The sequence below is a fragment of the Apiospora hydei genome (genome assembly GCF_038363865.1).
Source record: "Apiospora hydei strain CBS 114990 chromosome Unknown utg000006l_segment0_segment0, whole genome shotgun sequence".
Lineage (NCBI taxonomy): Eukaryota > Fungi > Ascomycota > Sordariomycetes > Amphisphaeriales > Apiosporaceae > Apiospora > Apiospora hydei.
The window spans coordinates 3,710,264-3,730,307 of NW_027117365.1; the positions used below are offsets into that span (position 1 = coordinate 3,710,264).

The following is a 20,044-nucleotide window of genomic DNA, read 5'->3' on the forward strand; positions in this document are numbered from 1 at the left end:
GAAGAGACGCGGCTACAGGCTACACGATTAGATGGGGGAGGTGGGCATTTACCAGCGATCGCATTTGGTGGCGTTTTCAGTTTGGTGAGGGGGCGTTTTGGGGCGGTGGGAAAAGCATAAGCAAGCTGATCTGGGAATTCTTGTTTCAACCCGTGTACTATACCCGCGAATAATATGGAGGCTGGAGAGCATCTAGGCAGTCCGGGAATTGCATTACGATAAGGACATACGTCTACTCCATTGTATAAGCATTTATGGTCACCCTTATAGGGAGTTTGACCTCTGTACATCATATAAAGGCTCAAATAAATCTAACGTTATGATATACGCCTGTCTGTTTTGGTGACATCACTCTACCCGGGTTAATCATTTTTGTTGTTTCTCGGGTCTTGGGCCTATAACTAATACGACCTCGCGCTCGAACGAGATACTTCAATTTCTAATATTGGTACATTGCTAAAGCGATCCCAGATACTACACACAATGGACTCCCTGACTTGCATTCATCCCTCTCCAAAACGCCGGGCCCCCAAAGCGAGGTCCTAAATGCATGTGGCGGGTCCTTTCAAGACTCGTAATCCCCCTTGTATCTGCTACATCTATACAGTTTTCCATCTTCGTACGTCCATTCTCATCCTCACCCTCATTCGAATGCGACACTATGCTTTGAAACCAAAGTCGTTGGCCTTGCCCTGGACCAACAGACCAACAATGAGGCCGAAAAGACCAAGGACAGAGCTGAAGATTTCGATGACGAGGATCTTGACGAATAGCGAGGCATCGGCCGCATCGGCCAGAGCAGCACCGGAACCGTTCATGCCGACGGCAACACCGCACACCAGGTTGCACCCGCCGACGGTCAGACCGGCCCAGAACAAAGCAAAGCCGGTGTAGTAGCTGTTGGCGTCGGCCAGCATGTCTTCGCTGACGGAGCCGACCTTGGATGAGAAAACGATGGCCATGATGACACCGTAGATTGCGACGACCTCGCAGAAGATAATGGAGATCAGGTTCTTGGTTCGGATTCGTGGTGCCTTGACGCCGGCGCCGAGGATGGAGGATCCGGTAATGAAAATGCCCCTAGAATATCGCGCAGTTAGATACAACGACCAAGACTCATGTGCAGCGATGGAGGGGGTGTTATTTCTTACCATGCAGCTCCCACGACCGAGAGACCAATGCAAAGTGCTATTCCGAGGGAAGCCCAGGCGTAGGGCGATACTGATACGAGGAATGCTCCGACCTAGAATATGACCATCACGTCAGTATCGAGCTTCAATCGATGGAAGTTCGTATGCAGAGTCACTTACGTTAAATGCCTCGCCGCTGCCAGTGAAGAGCATGTCTGTTGGGTCGCATTAGGGTTAGATCTGACGAGTGCATCGTGCCGAGCTTCCAGCATTTCGGAAGTGTTTACTACTCACAAGCTCCGATGACGAGGAGGGCGGTCGTCAGGCTGCCGACGCCATAGCTGTAGCTGTAGCCCATCGTGAAAGAGATAAAATCAATTTGTCCGTGTGCAGAGCGGTTCGAAGAGAAGGGAAGAGTGGCAGCGAGAAAGATGGAGATGGAGTCGTCGACAACAGCTCTCTCTTGTTCGATGAGGTAGCTTGAGTCTCCTGCAACTCAAAACTCGCGACGGGACTGGACTTCTAGGCGAGCCGTTTTCGAGCTCCACTGCAGGGTCAAGCAAGGACGACGACTCAAGCAGCAAGTGCGGTCTGGTAGGTGCTTCAAACGCTACCTGCGAGGTACGTACCGTTTTCGCGCCGGAGAACGGCGATTCAAAGCCTCCGTCTCGCTGGCCGTCATCGCATTGCTCCAAAGCAGGCTTATGCACTTACGGAGGGTCTGACTCAAATTCCAGGCTTATGCATCCAAACGGGATTGTCGGCCGCGGGGCAATTGGCAATTGGAGCAAGAAGCTTCCCAAAATTCAGTTTGGATCCCCGCCAACCCATCCATTGCATCCCACCAAAATACAAAATATTGCCTGCTTGTGTGAGTAGGCGATACCGTCACATTCGACAAGCTGTCACTCTTTTCGAGACTCTTACGTCCTGTTACCAGGAGTATACCCCCCTTTCGCTCCTTCACAATGGCCGCCTTTTCCACCCAGAAGTACAGCCCCGCCGAGGAGACCGAGATTCAGCAATGGACCACCACTGCGGACCGCCTGAAGTCTTCTCCTAACGATGCCTCCATCCTCGAGTCTCTGAATACCCATCTGTCGACCCGCACCACCCTCCTTGGCACCAAGCCCTCCAAGGCTGACGTTTCCATCTACGAGACCTTGGCCCCGACCATCTCTGCTTGGACCCCCGAACAGCGAACCGGCGAGAAGGGTTACCACAACATCGTCCGCCACATCGACTTTGTCCAGAACTCCCCCGTCTTCGGTCTCGAGGTCAAGGACTCTGACAAAATCAACATTGACCCGGACAATGTTCTCTACGTCAAGCCTCCTCATGATGCCAAGGCCGAGAAGGAGCGCCTGAAGAAAGAGAAGGCTGCCGCCGCCGCCGCCGGTGGCGCCCAGGCTACCATTGCCGATCGCACAAAGGCCGCCGCCGAGACGGTCGTACAGAAGGCTGCCGAGGCTAAGGATGCCGTCGCAGCTGCTGTGGGTGCTGGCGGCGAGGCCAAGCCCAAGAAGGAGAAGAAGGAGAAGGCCCCTAAGCAGCAGAAGGCTCCCGCTGCCGTCGCGCCGCCCACCCCCGCGCTGATCGATCTCCGCGTCGGACACATTCTCAAGGCTATCAAGCACCCTGAAGCTGACAGCTTGTTTGTCTCGACTATTGCCATGGGCGATAAGGAGGTGACGGAAGACTACACTGAGTACGAGGGCCAGATCTGCCGGACGGTCTGCTCAGGTCTCAACGGCTTGGTTCCCCTGGAGGAGATGCAAGGACGCAAGGTCGTCGTCGTCGCCAACCTGAAGCCCGTCAAGATGCGAGGCATCAAGTCTTGCGCCATGGTTCTGGCAGCGTCGCCCAAGTTGAAGGAAGGCGAGGTTGATGATCACAAGGGCCCGGTTGAACTGGTTAGCCCGCCCGCAGATGCCAAGGCAGGCGAGCGTGTCAACTTCCAGGGCTGGGAGGGCGAGCCGGAAGGTGTGCTCAACCCCAAGAAGAAGGTTTGGGAGATGTTCCAGCCCGGCTTCACGACTACCGACGATCTGGAGGTCGCTTTCGATGCTGGCTTGGTGAAGGAGACCGGCAAGGAGGGTGTGGGCAAGTTGTTCACTGCAAGCGGAGGCAAATGTACAGTGAAGAGCCTGAAGGGAGCCACTGTGCGATAAGTGTGTATTATGTCCAATACCAAGCTTAAACGAAATAGATGAATGAATGAATAACTGCTGGCTGGATAAGAGCAAGATCTTGAAATAACCCTATTACATTACATGACAACCCCATCAACATATATTGAACTCTGAGCTTTTTGGTATTACCACGGCCTGTTCCACCAGCTTAATCTCGAACCCCTTTACCAGCTCCCCAGCTTCAATGTCTTACCAGATCGTTGCCTTGGGGGTGACCGTAACGGGCGCAGTCCCGGCGCATCCCATGGTTTGCGTTATTGTCTCGGTAGGGAAAACGCAGCCGGTTGGGCTCGTAGGGCATGGCCCATCAACGTACACCGTCGGAGTCTCAGCACAGCAGTCCGTGGCGCACGGTACCTCCAAGTTCTCGACCGCCACGGTCATAAGACACATGATGCCAGTCGGGGGATTGAATGTTGGGCAGGGTGCTGTTTTTTAGTCATTTGTTAGTTTGGTTGGGATTCATTCAGTCATTCATGACATCGGTATGGGTGCGTACCGGATGGACGGGTCTTAGTATAACTGAAGCACTCGTGCGTCTTGACGCCGGCGGTGGTGTGCTCCCAGTCGTCCCAGGTCGTGGAGCAGTGGGCGGGCTGGGTAGCGGCCGATACCGATGACAGCATCGCCAACAGACCGACAGCTAGAGAGGAGAGCATTTTGAATTGGGTTGAATTGTTTAGACGTGGTATCTTGGGGAAATGTAGTGTGGGATCGTGTGTTCTTGTTGTGAGTGACTCTGGTCAAGGACTCTGTAGACTGATGATATCTTTCAACAAGTCTCCTCCATTTGGGTGCGAGAGCCAGTCCATTATATACAAAAGACCCAAAAGTGCCAAGTGGCATGACCGACAAGTAAACATTTCTGTGGGCTGGCGGGCGGTATTGGCCTCAGCTCATCTACAATAGATCCCGATACTTGATCCTTTGAACGATATTGTCCTTCAGCCGACGAGAGGTTGGGGCTAGACTTCGAGATGCTCTCAATGGAGACGATCTACGGGCCAATGGGGGGCAGGAGGATGAGGTAACAGGAATGCAAGACATCAACGCGTTGCTTTTCGGTTCCTGCCGGGCTGCTTGGTTTGGTCGCTGCTCCGATGCATAGGTAGGTACTCACTTCCAACATCATTCTCGTCGTTGTCGTCGCAGAAACAACTGCTGACTGTATGCGGGCCAAGGAGAGGATGTAACAGACCGTGACTGAAAATTCTTTTCGACCGACAGCCCATCTCTGCATCACGTTGCTGGCCACCGAAAAGTTCTAGTCGCTCGGCAGGTCGGATCGTGTTGCTCGTATACAGTGCTCACTGCAGAAGTGAGATTATTATGGGCAAACAGCAAGGGGGGGGGAGGGGCGAAAAATAAGGGGTGTGTCCCAGCGGGAGGCGGGTGTGCCCATTGACTTTGATCCCCCTCCCCCGGATGCCGCTGCTCAGCCCAGCCAGGCACCAAACCAACCCAACCAAGATTCGGGAAAGAATACCAACAAAACAGCACAGAAGGAACGTCTGCCAATGCGAAGCCAATCATTGATGACAGTTGGAATTGAGGCCGTCAAGACGGCAAAACCCTCCACTCAAACCCGAGCTACTAGCTTTGGCATGGATGCCAGCGTCCAGTGGGATCTCTGCTGTACTACCCATAGCACAATACTCTCAACCGAAAATACTGTCGAGGAAGACGGCCACTGCCTAGCGAAGTGCACATGCTGCATAATAACAGACGACGAAAATTCATTCTCTTGGCTGCCGCGCGCGACATCATGCGATGAACTATTTTGCCGCCTATGTTCAGCTGCCAGTCTGAAAATTGCCAATTACACATGCACATATTGTTTGCCTGACTGTCTGCAGAGATTCCCTATATGCTTTCTTGGCTACCTAATTGCTACACCAGGAGGGAGAGCCGCGAGATCCCGGGGGCAAGGCCGCCCGTTCTGTATGGGCCCATCCGTCTCTTCCGTTGGCATGAGATTCTTGTAAGGGAGGCGACATTTGTGGCTTCTGTTCTTCTTCCTGCCTTTGGCGCACCTGCATGGAACATTTGAACTCTTCTCTCGTGTACGGATGTAGCTAGAAGGCAAACCCGCCTAACCAAAACGCGTATTCCTGAGAGAGATCTGTCGGGGAAAATCTCACCTTCCGATCTTGATGTCCGGGGCCGCGGGAGGTTGCATTGCATATTGAATGTATACCTCTTTGTATCGATGAAGCGGCGGCTACCAAAGGCTATTGATGGCTGTATGTGTTTGACGAAGGGAGAAACACCTTACTGCCTCAATATACCAATACTGCATACAACTCCAGCCTCCTGCGGATGCCCGGGACTGCGGCAGGTCAGGTCAGGTCAGTACCGGGTGATGGTGGGTCCACCACCTGCCGGCTATTCCCGGGCTCCAGTACTACTCGAAACCCGATCCTAATTGACTCCTCAGGTACGATTGATGGCCTTCGAGTACCTATCGCAAGAGCTCGGCCGAATACCGAACAGCGTGTCGGAGTTTGGCCTCGGGGGCGGCAGAACACCAACACACAACGGCAGAAGAATATAATTCCGGCAATTTCCTCACACCGCAGCCCCAACCCTTTCCCGTTGGCATCCAACCCCATAGTGTGGTGGAGACAGCGTAGGAATTCCCCACACAACCCCATACATACTGCTCGGCATGTGTTCGTTGACAGCGCTGGGACTGGCGGCACGGCACGTTTTTTATCCCTGAATGACAATGACAAGTGCTGCAGTCTTGCTATCAATCGGTCCGATGACGGGCACAGCACGTCCAATTGCCATGGTGCTGCTGCCGAGGTTGGTAATGGTGGTGCTCGGCCTGTATATATTAGGTATCCTATGTACTAGTATACCTCGGACCTAGATTCCCACCCTTTCTCCCGACTTTCTCATTTGGCACCGGATCTGTTTCCGACGAAAGGGCCTACCATGTTCTTCCTTTCAGCTTTTGCCAGCAGCCTCCTGATCGCCGCCGTTCGCGGCGCGGAGCTCACCGTCCCGACCGCCAACGGCGAGGTCCGGGGAACCATCAACGCGACCTCCCCGCACGTCCGGCAGTTTCTAGGCATCCCCTTCGCCGAGCCGCCGGTGGACAAGCTGCGGTTCCAGCCACCGGTCAAGTACGCGGCCAAAGACCGCGATATCGACGCCAAGGCCTTCGCCCCCTCGTGCATGCAGCCCCTCACCACGCCCGAGTCGGACGCCAAGGATGTCTTCCACGTCTACATGCCGCAGCTGCTGCCTGGCAGCCCGGCCCAGAGCGAGGACTGTCTCTACTTGAACGTGTATGCGCCGCTGGAGCCCACGGCAGAAAAGCTGCCGGTGTTCGTCTGGATTGCGGGAGGCGGATTCGCCTCGAATGGTGCCAATGTGCCATACCAAGTCCCGGACCCGTGGGTTGAGCGCACACAGGGCCATGTTGTCGTGACAATAAAGTAAGCGAATGATCGAATTCAGGCTGCCGACGGATGTGCGAGGTACCCTTGATAATCCTGTGATTGTCTGACCGTGGCCATGTGCATTAGTTACCGGCTGAATCTCTTTGGATATCCCAATGCGGCTGCGCAATCAGCCAACGTGGGCTTGATGGACCAAAGACTGGCGTGAGTTCCCGACTCTCCCCCTGTTTCTCCCCGGATACTACGAATAGAAGTACTAATCGTTGGGTAATGTTGGGCGCAAAAGTGTTGAATGGGTCCGCGACAACATTGCTGCATTTGGAGGCGATGTCGACCGCATCGTCCTCTGGGGCCAGTCGGCCGGTGCCTGGTCGGTGAACTACTTTGGCTACGCGTACCCGGAGGATCCCATCGTCAAGGGACTCATCGCCGAGTCGGGCGGATCCACCGTCTTCGCGTCGGGCGACGAAGAGCACCGCGGCTTCTCCGCTGTCGCAAAGAACGCCGGCTGCGGCGAGGGCCTGGACGCGGCGGCCGAAATGGCCTGTATGCAGTCGGTCGATGCGAAGACGTTGCAGAAGGTCTTTGCCAACACCACGGGTTTCATGTTTGGGCCGGTCGTCGACAATGTCACGGTCTTTGCGGATCCCAAGGACCGGGTCCAGAAGGGGCTGGTGGCCAAGCTCCCGGCGATTCTGGGGGTGAATAGTCGGGAGGGCTCGTCGTTTGCCCCTGGACCGCTGAGGAGGGCGTCAAGGAGGCGGATATGATCGCGGGCTCCAAGGTCATTGTGTGTCCCACCATTGACGAGATCCGGTGAGTACAGCCACGGAAAATCCATGGTTTTGCAGAACATTTAGAGGCTGACAAAATTATTCAGGGACCGTTTTGAGGCCGGGTTGACAACCTACCGGTACTTCTACAGTGGAAACTTTTCCAACATCACGCCAGCTTCCTGGCTGGGAGCTACTCACAGCAGTAAGTGCAACGAGACATATTCACCTATAGCTCAACATACGGAACTAATCTCTGATGATGTTAGGTGAGCTGCCCCTGATCTTTGGTACTCACTACCAGTACAACCACAACTCAACCGAGTTCGAGTGGAACGTCAGCCACGCCATGCAAGGCAAGTATTCAGTCTCCAAACCTTCCCCCATGATTATTTGGAGGATTACCACAGCTAACCTGGCTGGAACCCCGTTGTAGATCTGTGGTTGTCCTTTGCGACCAACCCCGATGCGGCGCCAGAGTCTAATTTATTCAGCTGGCCTAAGTACGACCCGACTGCTGATACTGTCGCCTCATTTGCCAGTGCCGACAATGTGGTTGTTCGGCTTGATGGGCATGGTATTGATGACATCTGTACTTAGGCGAGGGGGGGGGCACAAGACTTGGTGATTGTTCCATATGTGGTCACGAAAGCCACGTTTTGTTCGCTAGATAGCTGCAAACAAGCACCCATTGCAGGTGTAGACGTTGGCAGTTTATACAAGACCCAGCTCAAGCGACCGAAGTTGAGCAGAAGTGCTGAGTTACACATTCGGATAGACCAGGATGTATTGCAATATACACGATCGAGATCGAATGACACCATTTGGTAGAAATCCAGCGTCTCGTCTCGTCGCATCTGTTTTGATTTTAAGGTCAACTTGGACCACGTTACCGTGCTCCTTGCTTTGAAGGACCGCCTAGAGAGATTGTTTTCGGTGTATTCGATCCCACTACGAACCGATACTCGAGCACAAGACACTTTTTGTTTATTGGCGCCAATCACGAAATACGTTTGCAGCTGGCAGCAATAGCCGAATACCGTATCTTGAGCATGAACTCACTATATGTACGAAATAGGAGCGTGTGCAATTCAATCTCGAAGGGGCACGAGCCATGATGTCTTTGGTACTAATCTTATGCCACATGCATGTCATGATACTATCATTTGTATTTCTCTTTTCTTTCCCCTCCTGCTTCCCCCATTTTTTTTGGCCGGCGGCGATATCCTACTGGATTGCAGAGGCTAGGTACCTAGAGTCTTAGAGAGGATCGTGAATCCGTTCTGTGTCAATTACTTGCCGAAAAGGTGGGACCGACACCTTTTTTGGGGGTTCAGTCGAATCAAATGGCCGTCTGCCCGCGGGTGCTCTTGCCCAATCTTTGCCTTTGTTTACTCACAGAGCTGCTCCACCAATCAGACGCGAATTGCGGGCATCCCGACCAAATCGGGCTTGCCCACTGACGAACACCGTCGACCTCCAATCCCACACTCAATCATCAAATTCCACGTCCGCGTCGACAACTTACGCCTTTGGTTTTACTGTTCCTATTCTTTGTGTGAACCATGCTTACTTGATCTTTACACATTTCCCCATCGACCCCCGACTGTTGCATTTGCCATTTTTTGGCTACACAACGCGCTCAGCTCCACGCTGACACGTTCACGAGCCTTTGCCCGCACCGCGTTCAAATTCACCAAACGTCGCCATGGCTGGCCCACGAGCAACGCGTCTGCAGGTCGGCTCTGCGCCCTGGGTCGCCGAAGAGAGGTCTTCGGCGTTCCAGATTGCCCACGATGAGGTCGAGGAATTCTCATATTCGGCGCGCAACGACTTCGATTGGCTCAATGAACACATGGCCGACATCTTCAGCGAGAACCAGATGTGAGTCCTATCTTCCGCCACGTCGCAAAGCCTGCCCTGCGCGATCCAGCTGACCGTGTCCTAGCAACGTCGCCGAGATTTTCAAAACACCAGGCAAGTTACGGGGCAAAACACCCAGGACTGCACGCAAAGCGAATCCAGGGGAGGCCCGAGTGGTATGTCTTACTACGTGCCGAAGTATAATAAAATTGTTATGGCTAACAAGTGTACAGCCGCTGTCCAACATATTCTCAGCTACTTCCAAGGGAGCGCCCAATCCATTCGTCCTTTCTAAAGCTGAACGGAATCACACACCCAAGGTCAAAATCGCCGCCGATCCCCAGCCTGCTCCCCAGCCGAGCCCTGTGAGGAACGTCAAGCCCGTCAGCCCTGTCAAGAATACCAATGTCATTCCAACTGTTGTAGATTCGGGCTACCACGGGAGCCAGTCACAAGACGTTATGGACGTGGACTACAACGACGCGGAGTCTGCTTATGAGGAGGAACCAACACAGCCGTTTAGCATTGCGGTAGACAACCAAACTGACCATGAGGACTTCGATCCATCGTCGCCTGCAAAGGAACAGGAACAGGAACAGGAGCAAAGCCCCGCCCAGCATCCATCCGAGCCCACATCCGAGCCCGTAGGCGAAGAGATGGAAACCGAAGGTGATGAGATGGAAGCCGAGTATTCCACAGGACGAGTCGAAAAGGCCAATTCGCCACCTGCCAAAACACATCACCATGAAAGCACCACGCCGGCCGGCTCGCCTGTCCAGCCCCAAGAGGAATTAGAAGAACAACCCGAGACATCACCCGTCAAACCGTCAGCAGAGAAAGCCATCATTACCTCTGAAGAACAACCAGAGCCTGTCGAAGAGCCCGAACCCGATGTTGTGGATGAAGAGATGGACGACGCACCTCCCTCAGATGGATCAAGTCCTATCAGGCCAATCGTTCGCAAAAGCAGTCTGAACTTTGCATCCCTACCAGCCCGAGAGCCCATAACACACAAGACTACTGGGAATCGGGTTTCAAGAACGAGCCATCTCGATCAGACTCGAACGAGCTACTACAACCGACATACCGGTGGCAAATCTCTTGGAAACGTCAGGCATGAGGCAACAGACGATGAGAACGATACAGACCTCGATGACGACGAAGTCGAGGAAGTCACAGTCACAAAACCCATTGACTCCGAGGATGCTGTTGCCCACAACAAAACTTACACACAGCGCCTGCAGGATCAAATCAGTAAGCTTGGCCAGTTGCAACCTCAAACGTCCAGACCATCGAAATCGATTGCCGGCGCTGTACCGGCTACACAACCGAGCCTGGCGGCTGTGATGACGCCAGCTCCACAGCCGGCGCAGAAGTCGATTCCATCCCCCAAAACCCACGCAACACCTGGGGCATTCCCCGAGGATGAGGCGGAAGCGGAAGAAGACGACGAAGACGAGTGGATCAAACCTCTGGGCACTCCCGACAACGCGTCAAACATGTTCAGCCCTCGGCCGGGAATCCCTAAGAGCTACACGGCGGATGTGATGGAAGGAGTCTCTGGCAAGGAGACGATTGGTGCTGAGGAGTTTGTGTTCCCCAAGACCCGGCAGCCATCTCCTCAGAAGCCTACTGCTCCGCAGAGAGTAGCAGCCGCATACAATCACCAAAAGTCAGCTTCTGTCCCTGTACTTCCGAAACTCGACCAGGTCGAAGATGACGGAGGGGAACTCAAGAAGACCAGCTCGGTTTCCAACCCGCCACTTGCAACTGTGTCTGAGAACGAAGCAGATGCAGCTGACAGCGAGAAGTCTCCATCTCGCACATTCCGAGATAGCCCTTTGAAGCAGGTTAAGAATAAACTTTCCTCCATTCTAGGGAGGTCAAAAGGCCTGTTGGTAAGCAGTGCCGTGTCCAGCGCTGAAGGAAAAGCAGCCCTGCTTTCGCCTTCGACTCCGCGGCTGGGGTTCCATGCTGGACCGTCTACTATTTCCATTGACCAACAAAGCAGCAGAGAAGCCCAGCCTCTGTACCCGGACCTGAGCAAGCATGCTTCTGCTTCGAGTGCCAATCCTGCTAGCCCCACACGCACCGAGGGTCGTAAAACAAGGGCATCTATTGAGCGAGACAAGGCAGAGGAAAAGCGCAAGCAGAAGGAAGCCAAGGAGTCAAAACGAATGGCTGACCAAATGGACAAACTCGAGAAGGAAAGGGCCAAGGAACGAGAGAAGGCTCGAGTCTTCAGCAAGGAACAGGAAAGGATCGCCGCCATGGAGAAGCAAGTTGCGGCACAAAAGGAAAATGAGAAGAAGGCACCGGCTCCCCCGCCAACTCCGGCTCAGCCGACACGGACAAGCCCTCGCAAGACAAAAGACCAATCTGAGGAAGCAGATAACGAAGACGATGTTGATATGTTGGATGCACCAACCAACACCACAACCATGCCTCCTCCTTCGGTTTCACGGCCTTTAGCACCACCGCCCTCAGCTACCAAGGGCCGCGAAATCAAGAGACCTATTAGACCAACCCGAGAACTTGCAGGAAAGACTACGCAGCCACGGACCATGATTCGCGTCAACCTAGGCTCTCAACAACCCCAGTTTCACCCATCCAGCAGCACTGCAACGCCCAATGTGAACGAACCCTCTAATTCGTCTGGGCCCCAGTCACAACTGAAACTCAAGCAGAGTCAGTCGAGCTTGCACTCCAAGGCTTCAACTCAGAATCTCAACAGCTCTATTTCCTCTTCTGGCCGACCCAAGGCGCTGGAGATGGCAGAGCGTAAGAAAGAGCGGGATGAGCGGGAAGCCCAGCGCAAACAGGAGGCCAAGGCTGAGTTGGAGCGCAAGAAGGCGGCTACTCAGGAAGAAAAGAGGCGCCAAGAGCAGCAGAAACGACTCGAGGCCGAAAGGCAAAAGGACGAAGAACGCAAACAAGCCGCTGCTCAGGCCGAAGCGAAAAGGAATGCGCAGAGACAGGCTATGCTGGAGAAGGCCAAGCAAACGAGAGCTCCTCCTCCTGCGGCTCGATCCGTCAACGGTCAACCCGAGTTTAAGAGTATCAACCAGAATGAACCAAACCGGCCTCCTTCGCGCATGACTACGCACCGGTCGCAAGAGGACCTCGGCCGTTCGGTGCTTCAAAACACGGCTAAGCCGCCCTCCAAGCGCCCATTGCAACAGGACAACAAGGACTCCAAGCGAATGCGCATGACCAGCGAGTTCGACGATCTTGAGATGGAGCACCAACCTAGCTTGCAAGGGCCACCTGTTCGCCCATCCAATGGCCTTAAGAAGGTGACTGCTGCGACGATGCTTCCGCAGAGCCAAAAACCCTCCAAACCTCGGGAGCTGCCAGGGAAATCCATGTTCCCTGCCGGTTATGCCACTGTGCCGCAGGGGGTGCCAACAGGGACCTGTATAAAACTAGTGTCAATGGTCAACAAGTGCAAAGCAAGACAGCACACCCGTTGGATATGGCCCAGGTTTCCAAGGGAAACATTCCGTTCGCACCGAACCCAGCTGGTCCCTCTACGCACAAGACACCTGCTCGACCCATGGGGGTTATGGGCGCCAAGTCCGTCGCCAAGTCGGCGACCCGATCGTCGCCTCGCTTCCAGAACGGCGACGAAATCGAACTCGAGGAGATCGACACGGATGAAGACGACTCAGATAACGAGGATCGCAAGGAGATGTTTGCATCTTGGACGGATTCTCCGGCCCTTCGTGAGGCACTGGCAGGCCAGGAGAAGGTAGACCCGATGACCATCTTTGGGGCTCCGGCGCCACTTAACATGGAGGCTGTGTTCAGCAAGAGCAAGGACCGTTTCCACAAGTTCAGGGCGAGAACATCCAGTGCCAATTGGAGTGGTCCTGATGGGCTCACCGAGGAGGAGATCCGGAAAGATTTGGCAGCTCGGGAGAAGCTGAGGCGAGATGGCGCTTGGTCGTACGACATGGGCAAGGAGCTTGTGTAGAATTACTTGTTGGATTGTTTGTTCTTAATGACTGGGACGGTGCTGGTGGGAGCATCATTATAGGCTGGAGTTGACACCTCATTCATGTTCATATGGAAGTGCAGGGTCATGGTAGGCGTTTGTTGGGTTTTTACGATCAGTCCATCCGTATATACACATACGAAGGCGATGCATCCCTATAGAGCAGGCACGCAGAGCAATGTTCACATCCTTTAATTGGATAACTTGACGTATTTGTTGACTTGAATTGTTTCAACGACGAAGGCACTGGGCACTCATTCTCATGGTGAAAACATCACAAGTAAACTGAGATATCATACGGGGCCATTCATGTATAATGACGTGAACACTTCATGCTGTCTCGTTAGCTACCTATACAAAAGGACATTGCGATGCGTGATAAACGGGCAATATTGTCCGTTTGCTATGCATGAGCCGTGTTGCATGGTACAGCATCAAGGTCTACAGTTGATGCTTCGTTCCGATTTGCTGCTGCTGCTTAGTAAGAAGGATGTCTAGGGCCAGTCTCACAACAGTTTGCCCATGTGACCATGTCCACGGAAGACTGCCTAGGCTGCTCTTGGTTACTTCACGCAGAGCTTGGAAAAGGGGCCTCTAGAGGCTTGAAGCTGTTCTATCGAAGGTCTCATTCCCGGATCCTGGTACTACGAAGCAAAACCAGGTCAATGATAAGTAACACAAAGAAAGGCAGTGAGCCGTTGTGTAGCAAACGCAAAACGAGGATTCGCGAATCACTTACACGGGGTTCATTCCGATGGAAGCCGGTCAATAATAGCCCAATCAACAGGCACTACATGTACCTAATAGTGTCACCGGGTATCTGCGCTGAAAATGCACTCTGCATGTGATGTTGTCCTACGCATGTCAGAATTTACTTAGGCTAACATGTATGTTAGCAACGGCACCCCAAAGAGGTAGCATGCACACAATCTACAGTGAACCGTTCTTGCGCTGGAGGAATCGAATTCACTTGTAATAATCACGATGATAGGGAGCCCATTCTGCAACTATGGAGAAATGGGTGTCAACTATAGGACTATCCGGAACCTCCCAGGCAGAGTGAATGCACATGCGTAACCACGAGGAGCCCAAGATGGGGGTGGGTAGGTAGGAAGACACGAAGACAGCCGTGTCGCTGCTGAGTGACTACAGCCCCCCCTTCCTATAGGCCCGCGTTGTTGTAGAACGGACACTTGTTAATACGAGCATGATGGGCCCTTGAACTGGCAGGCGATTCGCAGAGGCATGGTATAGTCGGTCCTCTGCAGTCGCCTTAAAGGAGGTATTGGCTTTCTGTCCATCAACTGCATGCACGCTGACGACGATTCTCTCAGAGCTTTCTTCAGAGCGGGTGAGAGACGCTGGCTGCCCCGGCCTGCATATACTTCGGCGCAAGCCCGGGTTGACGTCATGTCCAAACAACGCGGCCGCGATTTTGGGACGGAACGAGTGACCGACGGAGTGCTGGCCCCACGGTTCGTTCAATGTCTGGTTGCGGGTGGTGGAGGGGAGGAGAGGGGACGGACTGATAGATAGATGGAATGAATGGAGCTTTGATGCACGCCAGCTGTTAGAACATCGAATAGAATAGAGTGCTAGTATACTCCTCTGTGAGCTGAGTGCAGCAACAAGCCATCCGATGACGTGAAGCTCGTTCCCGAGTTCAGTCATCAGCAAGCCTGATTGCCTGTTCCTGTCTGCAGTGGGATGCCGGAACAATGTCGCTCGCCAGGATCAGGTGGCGTCATCTCCGGCATTAACAACTGCCGGGTAGAGAGGGCCGGGCTTGCAGGCCTGTTGCTTTTTTGGCCTCAAGGTGAGGTGGGGGTGATGATGATGATGTCTCTCTTCTCTTGTGAGGCGGTCTGGCTGTCTACCTGGCTGACTGTCTGTGAGATACCTATTGCAACCAGGATCGCCTCTCCTTGGCAAGGAAGAACCGGGCATTCAGCAGTGGTGTGAAAAGCAAAGAAGGAAAATGATCACTTTCAGTTGAGTCCCGACATACAGCCCCATCTAGCAGCAGAAGACCCTCCCGTATTAGAATAGAACAAAACATAAGGTTAGTGGCAGACTGGAATCGCGCAATGACTGGCAGTAGTAGCCTGGGATCGTTCCACCATCCCACCACGAATCAACGGGAGCAGGCCCCAAAAAGGGCCCCCAAAAAGGCCCTGCACGCACTGCACGCACTGCGCTGCGCGTGCTGCTTGCCCCGCCCCGCCCCAGGAAACGCGGCTGCTCAGCCTCTATCTGCGTTATCACAAGTCGCTGCTGGGAAACCCTTGGAACCCTACCTCATAATCAAATAGCTGCTTATGTATGTATGTACCCTGGGCAACCTGGGCAACCCAACCCAACGTCGTATCGAGCAAAGGGAATCAATCAACCAGCTTCCTTTCTTTACTTCACCACTTCGCCCGAGGCTGCTGCGTCTTATTGCCTTCTTTTGTATTGCTGCAAGAAAAGATCTGGGCCGGTATTTGGTATAATGCTGGCCGAATAAAGTCCGTCTTTGGCAAATTGCACACTGTAAGTAGCTTATTCGCTTGCATTCACAAGCTTCTATTTACTTCACTGCCGTCCCTGTCCCTGCTCGCAAGCACCTTGCATTCAATGCTGACCCTCGAGTAGCTTCCCATATCCGACTTTTTTTTTTCTCTCTCTCTCTCTCTCTCTCTCTCTCTCTCTCTCTCTTAAAACCTGAGTTCCATGCCCGCCGACTTGCGACAGCTACCTTTTATCTGATCTATACCCCAAGTCAAGGCTTGGGTCTTCTATCTGTTGCATCATCTTCAGCGGCGCTTGCTTCGGATTGCAACATCCCTTCACCACCCCCGCCACCACTGTCGCCGTGGGCTTCTCACCATTCACGCCGTACAACACTCGCAGACTTCAACCAGAACCTCGGCGAGCCGAATCGCCCTCCATACCCTCGCACGCTTTGAAGGGAACCTGTCCTCAACATCAAAGGTTTACAGCAAAAATACACTCGGCGTGCGGTTGTGGCTGCAACGTGAGTGGAGCGTAGGAGGAACTACGGCCTTGGAGTCCGGGATGCTAGGTTTCTACCTACATCGCCGAGTATCGTTATTTTCAAGCTCTCCGGGCCCGGCATACCCGACACACTGCCAGGATGCCCAAGCTTGACCCGACCCGCAACTACTATGCGGACCTTGAGGTCTCGCCCACTGCATCGGTCGATGAGATCAAGAAGCAGTTCAGGAAACTTGGTAAGTGAAGCGTGCTACTTCGCAACAGCCCATGATACAAAGACCCCCAAAGCAGACCGTTCTAGAACATGTCACTGATCGTTGCAACTGTTCCTCAGCACTCAAGTACCATCCGGACCGCAACCCCGGTAGAGAAGCCGAAGTGAATTCAAAGTTCCAAATCATCCAATCGGCGCATGAGATCCTCACCGATGAGACGCAACGAAGGAAATACGACGATACGCTACGTAGTAGTAGGTCGAGATACCCAGGCGCTTCTGGAGTACGCGGGAATCCATGGCAAGATGCGGCGAAAGCATACCCGCCGCCCCCTCGGCGGGCCCCTGCCACTAACAATGCGCAAAGCCGTCCAGCTTCGGGGGCGCAAAGCCGCCCAACTTCGGGGGCTCATCGCTACTCAAACTTCACTGGCGGCAGCGTTCCACGTGGTGGCAAGACCGCCTCGGGCAAGGATGGCGCCGACGCTAGGAGCAACTATCAGGCCTGGGAGAGCATGCGCGGTAGACCAGTTCCTCCGCCCCCTACCCCTGGCCGGGCGCCGACTTCTGCCACGCGGGAAAGTAAAGCGTCCGAGCCAGAGCCCAGTATCCCCAGAGCAGCCTCTCAGAAACAGAAGGCACAGGCCTCATTTGGAAACAGCGCCAGACGGGCCGGGTACACCCCGCGCTCTCCCGGCTTGGGTGATGAACCCCGGCTCCTAACAAGAACTACTTTACCGACCGCACCCACACGAACATATTCAACGAGATGTCCGCAAGCGCTGCACGAAAAGCTCGTAATTCCTCCGCTCAAGTACCACCTGACCCACTGGCTCAATTCCGGGAGAACTACATGGACGGACATCGAAGCACGCCTTATCATACCCCTGGCGGAGAGAAGACTAGTCTACACGAAGAAGGTTCTGGCTTAGGTCGAGCCAAGAGCACCCGGGAATCATCTCGAAAGGCTGGCGGCGAAGATCTGGGTACTGACACCTTCCCTTTCCCAACACAGCGGCCGCGTAGCTCCAGTACACCCAAGACTTCTAGTAATGATGGAGGATCCGAGGATTCTGGTAGAGCCAGTAATGCGGCGAACATTGGCAGCAGAAGAACTGCCAATAACGGCAACACATTCCCTTCACGAGCTAGTGATCGCTATAAGCCGCGCCCTAGCACGACTGATTCGACAACTGAGCCATTTACCGCCCCTCCCGGTCAGCCTACCACTGAACGTAAGTCGACCCTTGTCTTACCCTTTCTAGACATCGTACTGACACCATCTAGCTTCGACAGCCAGCACAGGCGCTGGCCCATCAGTGTATGCACTTCCCACTACACCATACTTCATCCGTTCCCGTCACCCTTATATTTCCCCGTTCTGCTCACTTGGCGGGCAAACGACCAAGACTGGCAACAGTGGCCAGGTCCAGGCTCAGGCTCGGGATATTCAAGCTGCTTCTGGTATGCGCACTTCAAGTGGAGTCGTAAATCCTGAGATGCTCCAGCGGCGTCCGTTCAAGAAAGTGCTTGCAAAGGAGAATTTGAACCCCACAACGCTCGAGGGACATGCGGCGGCCCTTTTCGGTGACACACTGTTTGGCACTTACGATGAATTCAAGACTGGCGCTGATTACCTAAACTCTAGTTTCACCTTCTCCAACGATCCCAGCACCTCTGCTCAAAGCCCAGGCCAAGCCCAATTTAGCGCCAACGGCAGCTCTGAGAACATCGACACTAGGTTTGTTGACGACCAGAATGAGGATGGATGGGAGTTCAAGGCGGGTGGCCCATCCGTAGGCTCACCAACACCCTCCAGAAAGGGCTCTCGCTCTGGTAGCCGGATTGGACGGTCGCCTGCCAGACCAGTTCCGCGACCCCGCCAAGCCACCAATCCAATGCCCGCAACCCAGGAAAGTGAAGAGGAGGTCTCCAAGGCAGGATTTTCTGCGGGAGAATGGAGTGAGAAAATAGGACCTCAGCACTTTGTCCCTCAGCCGACCAAGAGTGTCCCAGGATCGCCCACTCGCCGAGCACCCTCGAGGAAGAATTCCAAGCCAGTGAAGATGACCATGGGCACCGCTGGGCTGGTAGAAGACGAAGAGAGTAGTTCTAGTGACGGATGGCGAGAGATTCCCCAACCCCGACTGGTGTCGACAGCCCGAACGCCATGGATATTGACCCCCCGGAGAATGGAGACGCTACGCCAAAGGGACCAGCTAATGGGGTGCGTAACATTCACGTGGAACCCAGTCGACCTGAGTGGCGGGCAGGACATGTGGAAGGAGCTGCCCCTCCTGTACCTCCGCGCCCAACTTCGACCATTGAGGCAGCGAATGCAACCGGGGCCGGACGCGGAGATATGCAGTCGAATTCAGCCCCTGCGAGCGCGAATCCCTTTGCGGCTCCCGTCGGCGGCTCAGAAGATTCTGAAGAATTCCTAACCACCTTTGCCGACTTCAAGAAATGCGAACCGTTTGCTGAACCAGCCCCGACGGGCCTGAAATCGTTCGCTGATCTCAAGTCGACATTGCCGTTTGACAGCAAACCTTCCGAGACGATTCCTCTGGAGCGGGAGCAGCCCGTGGGTGTGTCGCTTGATTTCCCCACGCCGCCGGTCGCACCACGACTGCCTCCCACGATGGCCGTCCCGTCTATTAGACCTAGCGTGACGCAGTTCAGGAAGTACGCCCAAGACTTTGGCAACTACATGGACAAATGGGAAGTCTTCAACCAGAAGGTTCTAGACCATTTTGTTGCTCGACAGGAGCAGTACAAACTGCGACGTCAGCAACTCGGCTTGGCCTGGCTTGACGCTGCTCACGGCGGAGATATTGCCCGTGTCTACCAGAACGAGGTCGAGCAGGACCACGAGGTTCGCAAGAAATGGTCCCAGTGGTGCGATGAACACCAGAGTCGTATGCGCGAGTATGTGACATTCCGAGATAGGGTAAAATAGGATTTTTGCCCTCACCCCTGGTTGCGTCAGGTTGGCGGGCAAGGTCTTGTGGGTAGTTACCACGCAATACCGAAAGCTTCGATCCGACGCTGAACTACTCGACCCTGAGGATTTGGTTCACACAAGTTCACACTGGCCTATAGAGTCTCGATAGACTTGATTGGTTGTCTTTACGACTTTTTACGATGGATAGATGCGAAAGATACCCCAAAGTATGCAGCATTTCTCGGGCGTGTGCTGCCATCCATCCTACCAGCAGCCCAACGACGGTTGCAATCTATTTACTGATAGTACTTTAGGAGGATGGTTAGCACGGAGCAGGAGAGCTGTACGGTGTTTGGGAGGTTTGTTGTATGATTACGAGAGGAAGGCGAGCACATGGGTGTTTAACTGGACATATACGATAAAAAGGGAAACACGCAGCGAGAACTTGCACTGCCGAGCACGGGCATCGACCGCCATGTACGCAGACCTTCATCCATGGATCTTGCTAGCGCTTGGCTTTTGCT

At 54.0% G+C, this 20,044-nt stretch overlaps 6 protein-coding genes across 6 annotated transcripts; 4 read left to right on the forward strand and 2 right to left on the reverse strand.

Annotated features, from left to right (window-relative positions):
* Positions 1–659: 659 nt before the first annotated feature.
* Positions 660–1,488, reverse strand: PG997_008389 (ATP synthase subunit C-domain-containing protein; the record flags this gene model as incomplete). Its single annotated transcript, XM_066812704.1, has 4 exons — positions 660–1,080; positions 1,152–1,243; positions 1,311–1,345; positions 1,425–1,488. The coding sequence occupies 4 exons, from the start codon at positions 1,486–1,488 to the stop codon at positions 660–662; spliced, it is 612 nt and encodes a 203-aa protein (XP_066668046.1).
* Positions 1,489–2,098: 610 nt separating this feature from the next.
* On the forward strand, positions 2,099–3,301 carry PG997_008390 (uncharacterized protein; the record flags this gene model as incomplete). The annotated part of the gene is made up of 1 exon (XM_066812705.1): positions 2,099–3,301. One exon carries the CDS (start codon positions 2,099–2,101, stop codon positions 3,299–3,301), a length of 1,203 nt encoding a protein of 400 aa, XP_066668047.1.
* A 210-nt stretch (positions 3,302–3,511) lies between these two features.
* Positions 3,512–3,981, reverse strand: PG997_008391 (uncharacterized protein; the record flags this gene model as incomplete). The annotated part of the gene is made up of 2 exons (XM_066812706.1): positions 3,512–3,750; positions 3,822–3,981. 2 exons carry the CDS (start codon positions 3,979–3,981, stop codon positions 3,512–3,514), a joined length of 399 nt encoding a protein of 132 aa, XP_066668048.1.
* Positions 3,982–6,262: 2,281 nt separating this feature from the next.
* PG997_008392 (uncharacterized protein) lies at positions 6,263–7,941 on the forward strand (the record flags this gene model as incomplete). Its single annotated transcript, XM_066812707.1, has 5 exons — positions 6,263–6,768; positions 7,019–7,391; positions 7,442–7,548; positions 7,613–7,710; positions 7,775–7,941. 5 exons carry the CDS (start codon positions 6,263–6,265, stop codon positions 7,939–7,941), a joined length of 1,251 nt encoding a protein of 416 aa, XP_066668049.1.
* Positions 7,942–9,213: 1,272 nt separating this feature from the next.
* PG997_008393 (uncharacterized protein) lies at positions 9,214–13,344 on the forward strand (the record flags this gene model as incomplete). Its single annotated transcript, XM_066812708.1, has 4 exons — positions 9,214–9,389; positions 9,454–9,544; positions 9,602–12,805; positions 12,826–13,344. 4 exons carry the CDS (start codon positions 9,214–9,216, stop codon positions 13,342–13,344), a joined length of 3,990 nt encoding a protein of 1,329 aa, XP_066668050.1.
* A 3,157-nt stretch (positions 13,345–16,501) lies between these two features.
* On the forward strand, positions 16,502–19,689 carry PG997_008394 (uncharacterized protein; the record flags this gene model as incomplete). Its single annotated transcript, XM_066812709.1, has 6 exons — positions 16,502–16,598; positions 16,697–17,278; positions 17,371–17,811; positions 17,864–18,685; positions 18,796–19,504; positions 19,566–19,689. The coding sequence occupies 6 exons, from the start codon at positions 16,502–16,504 to the stop codon at positions 19,687–19,689; spliced, it is 2,775 nt and encodes a 924-aa protein (XP_066668051.1).
* Positions 19,690–20,044: the final 355 nt, after the last annotated feature.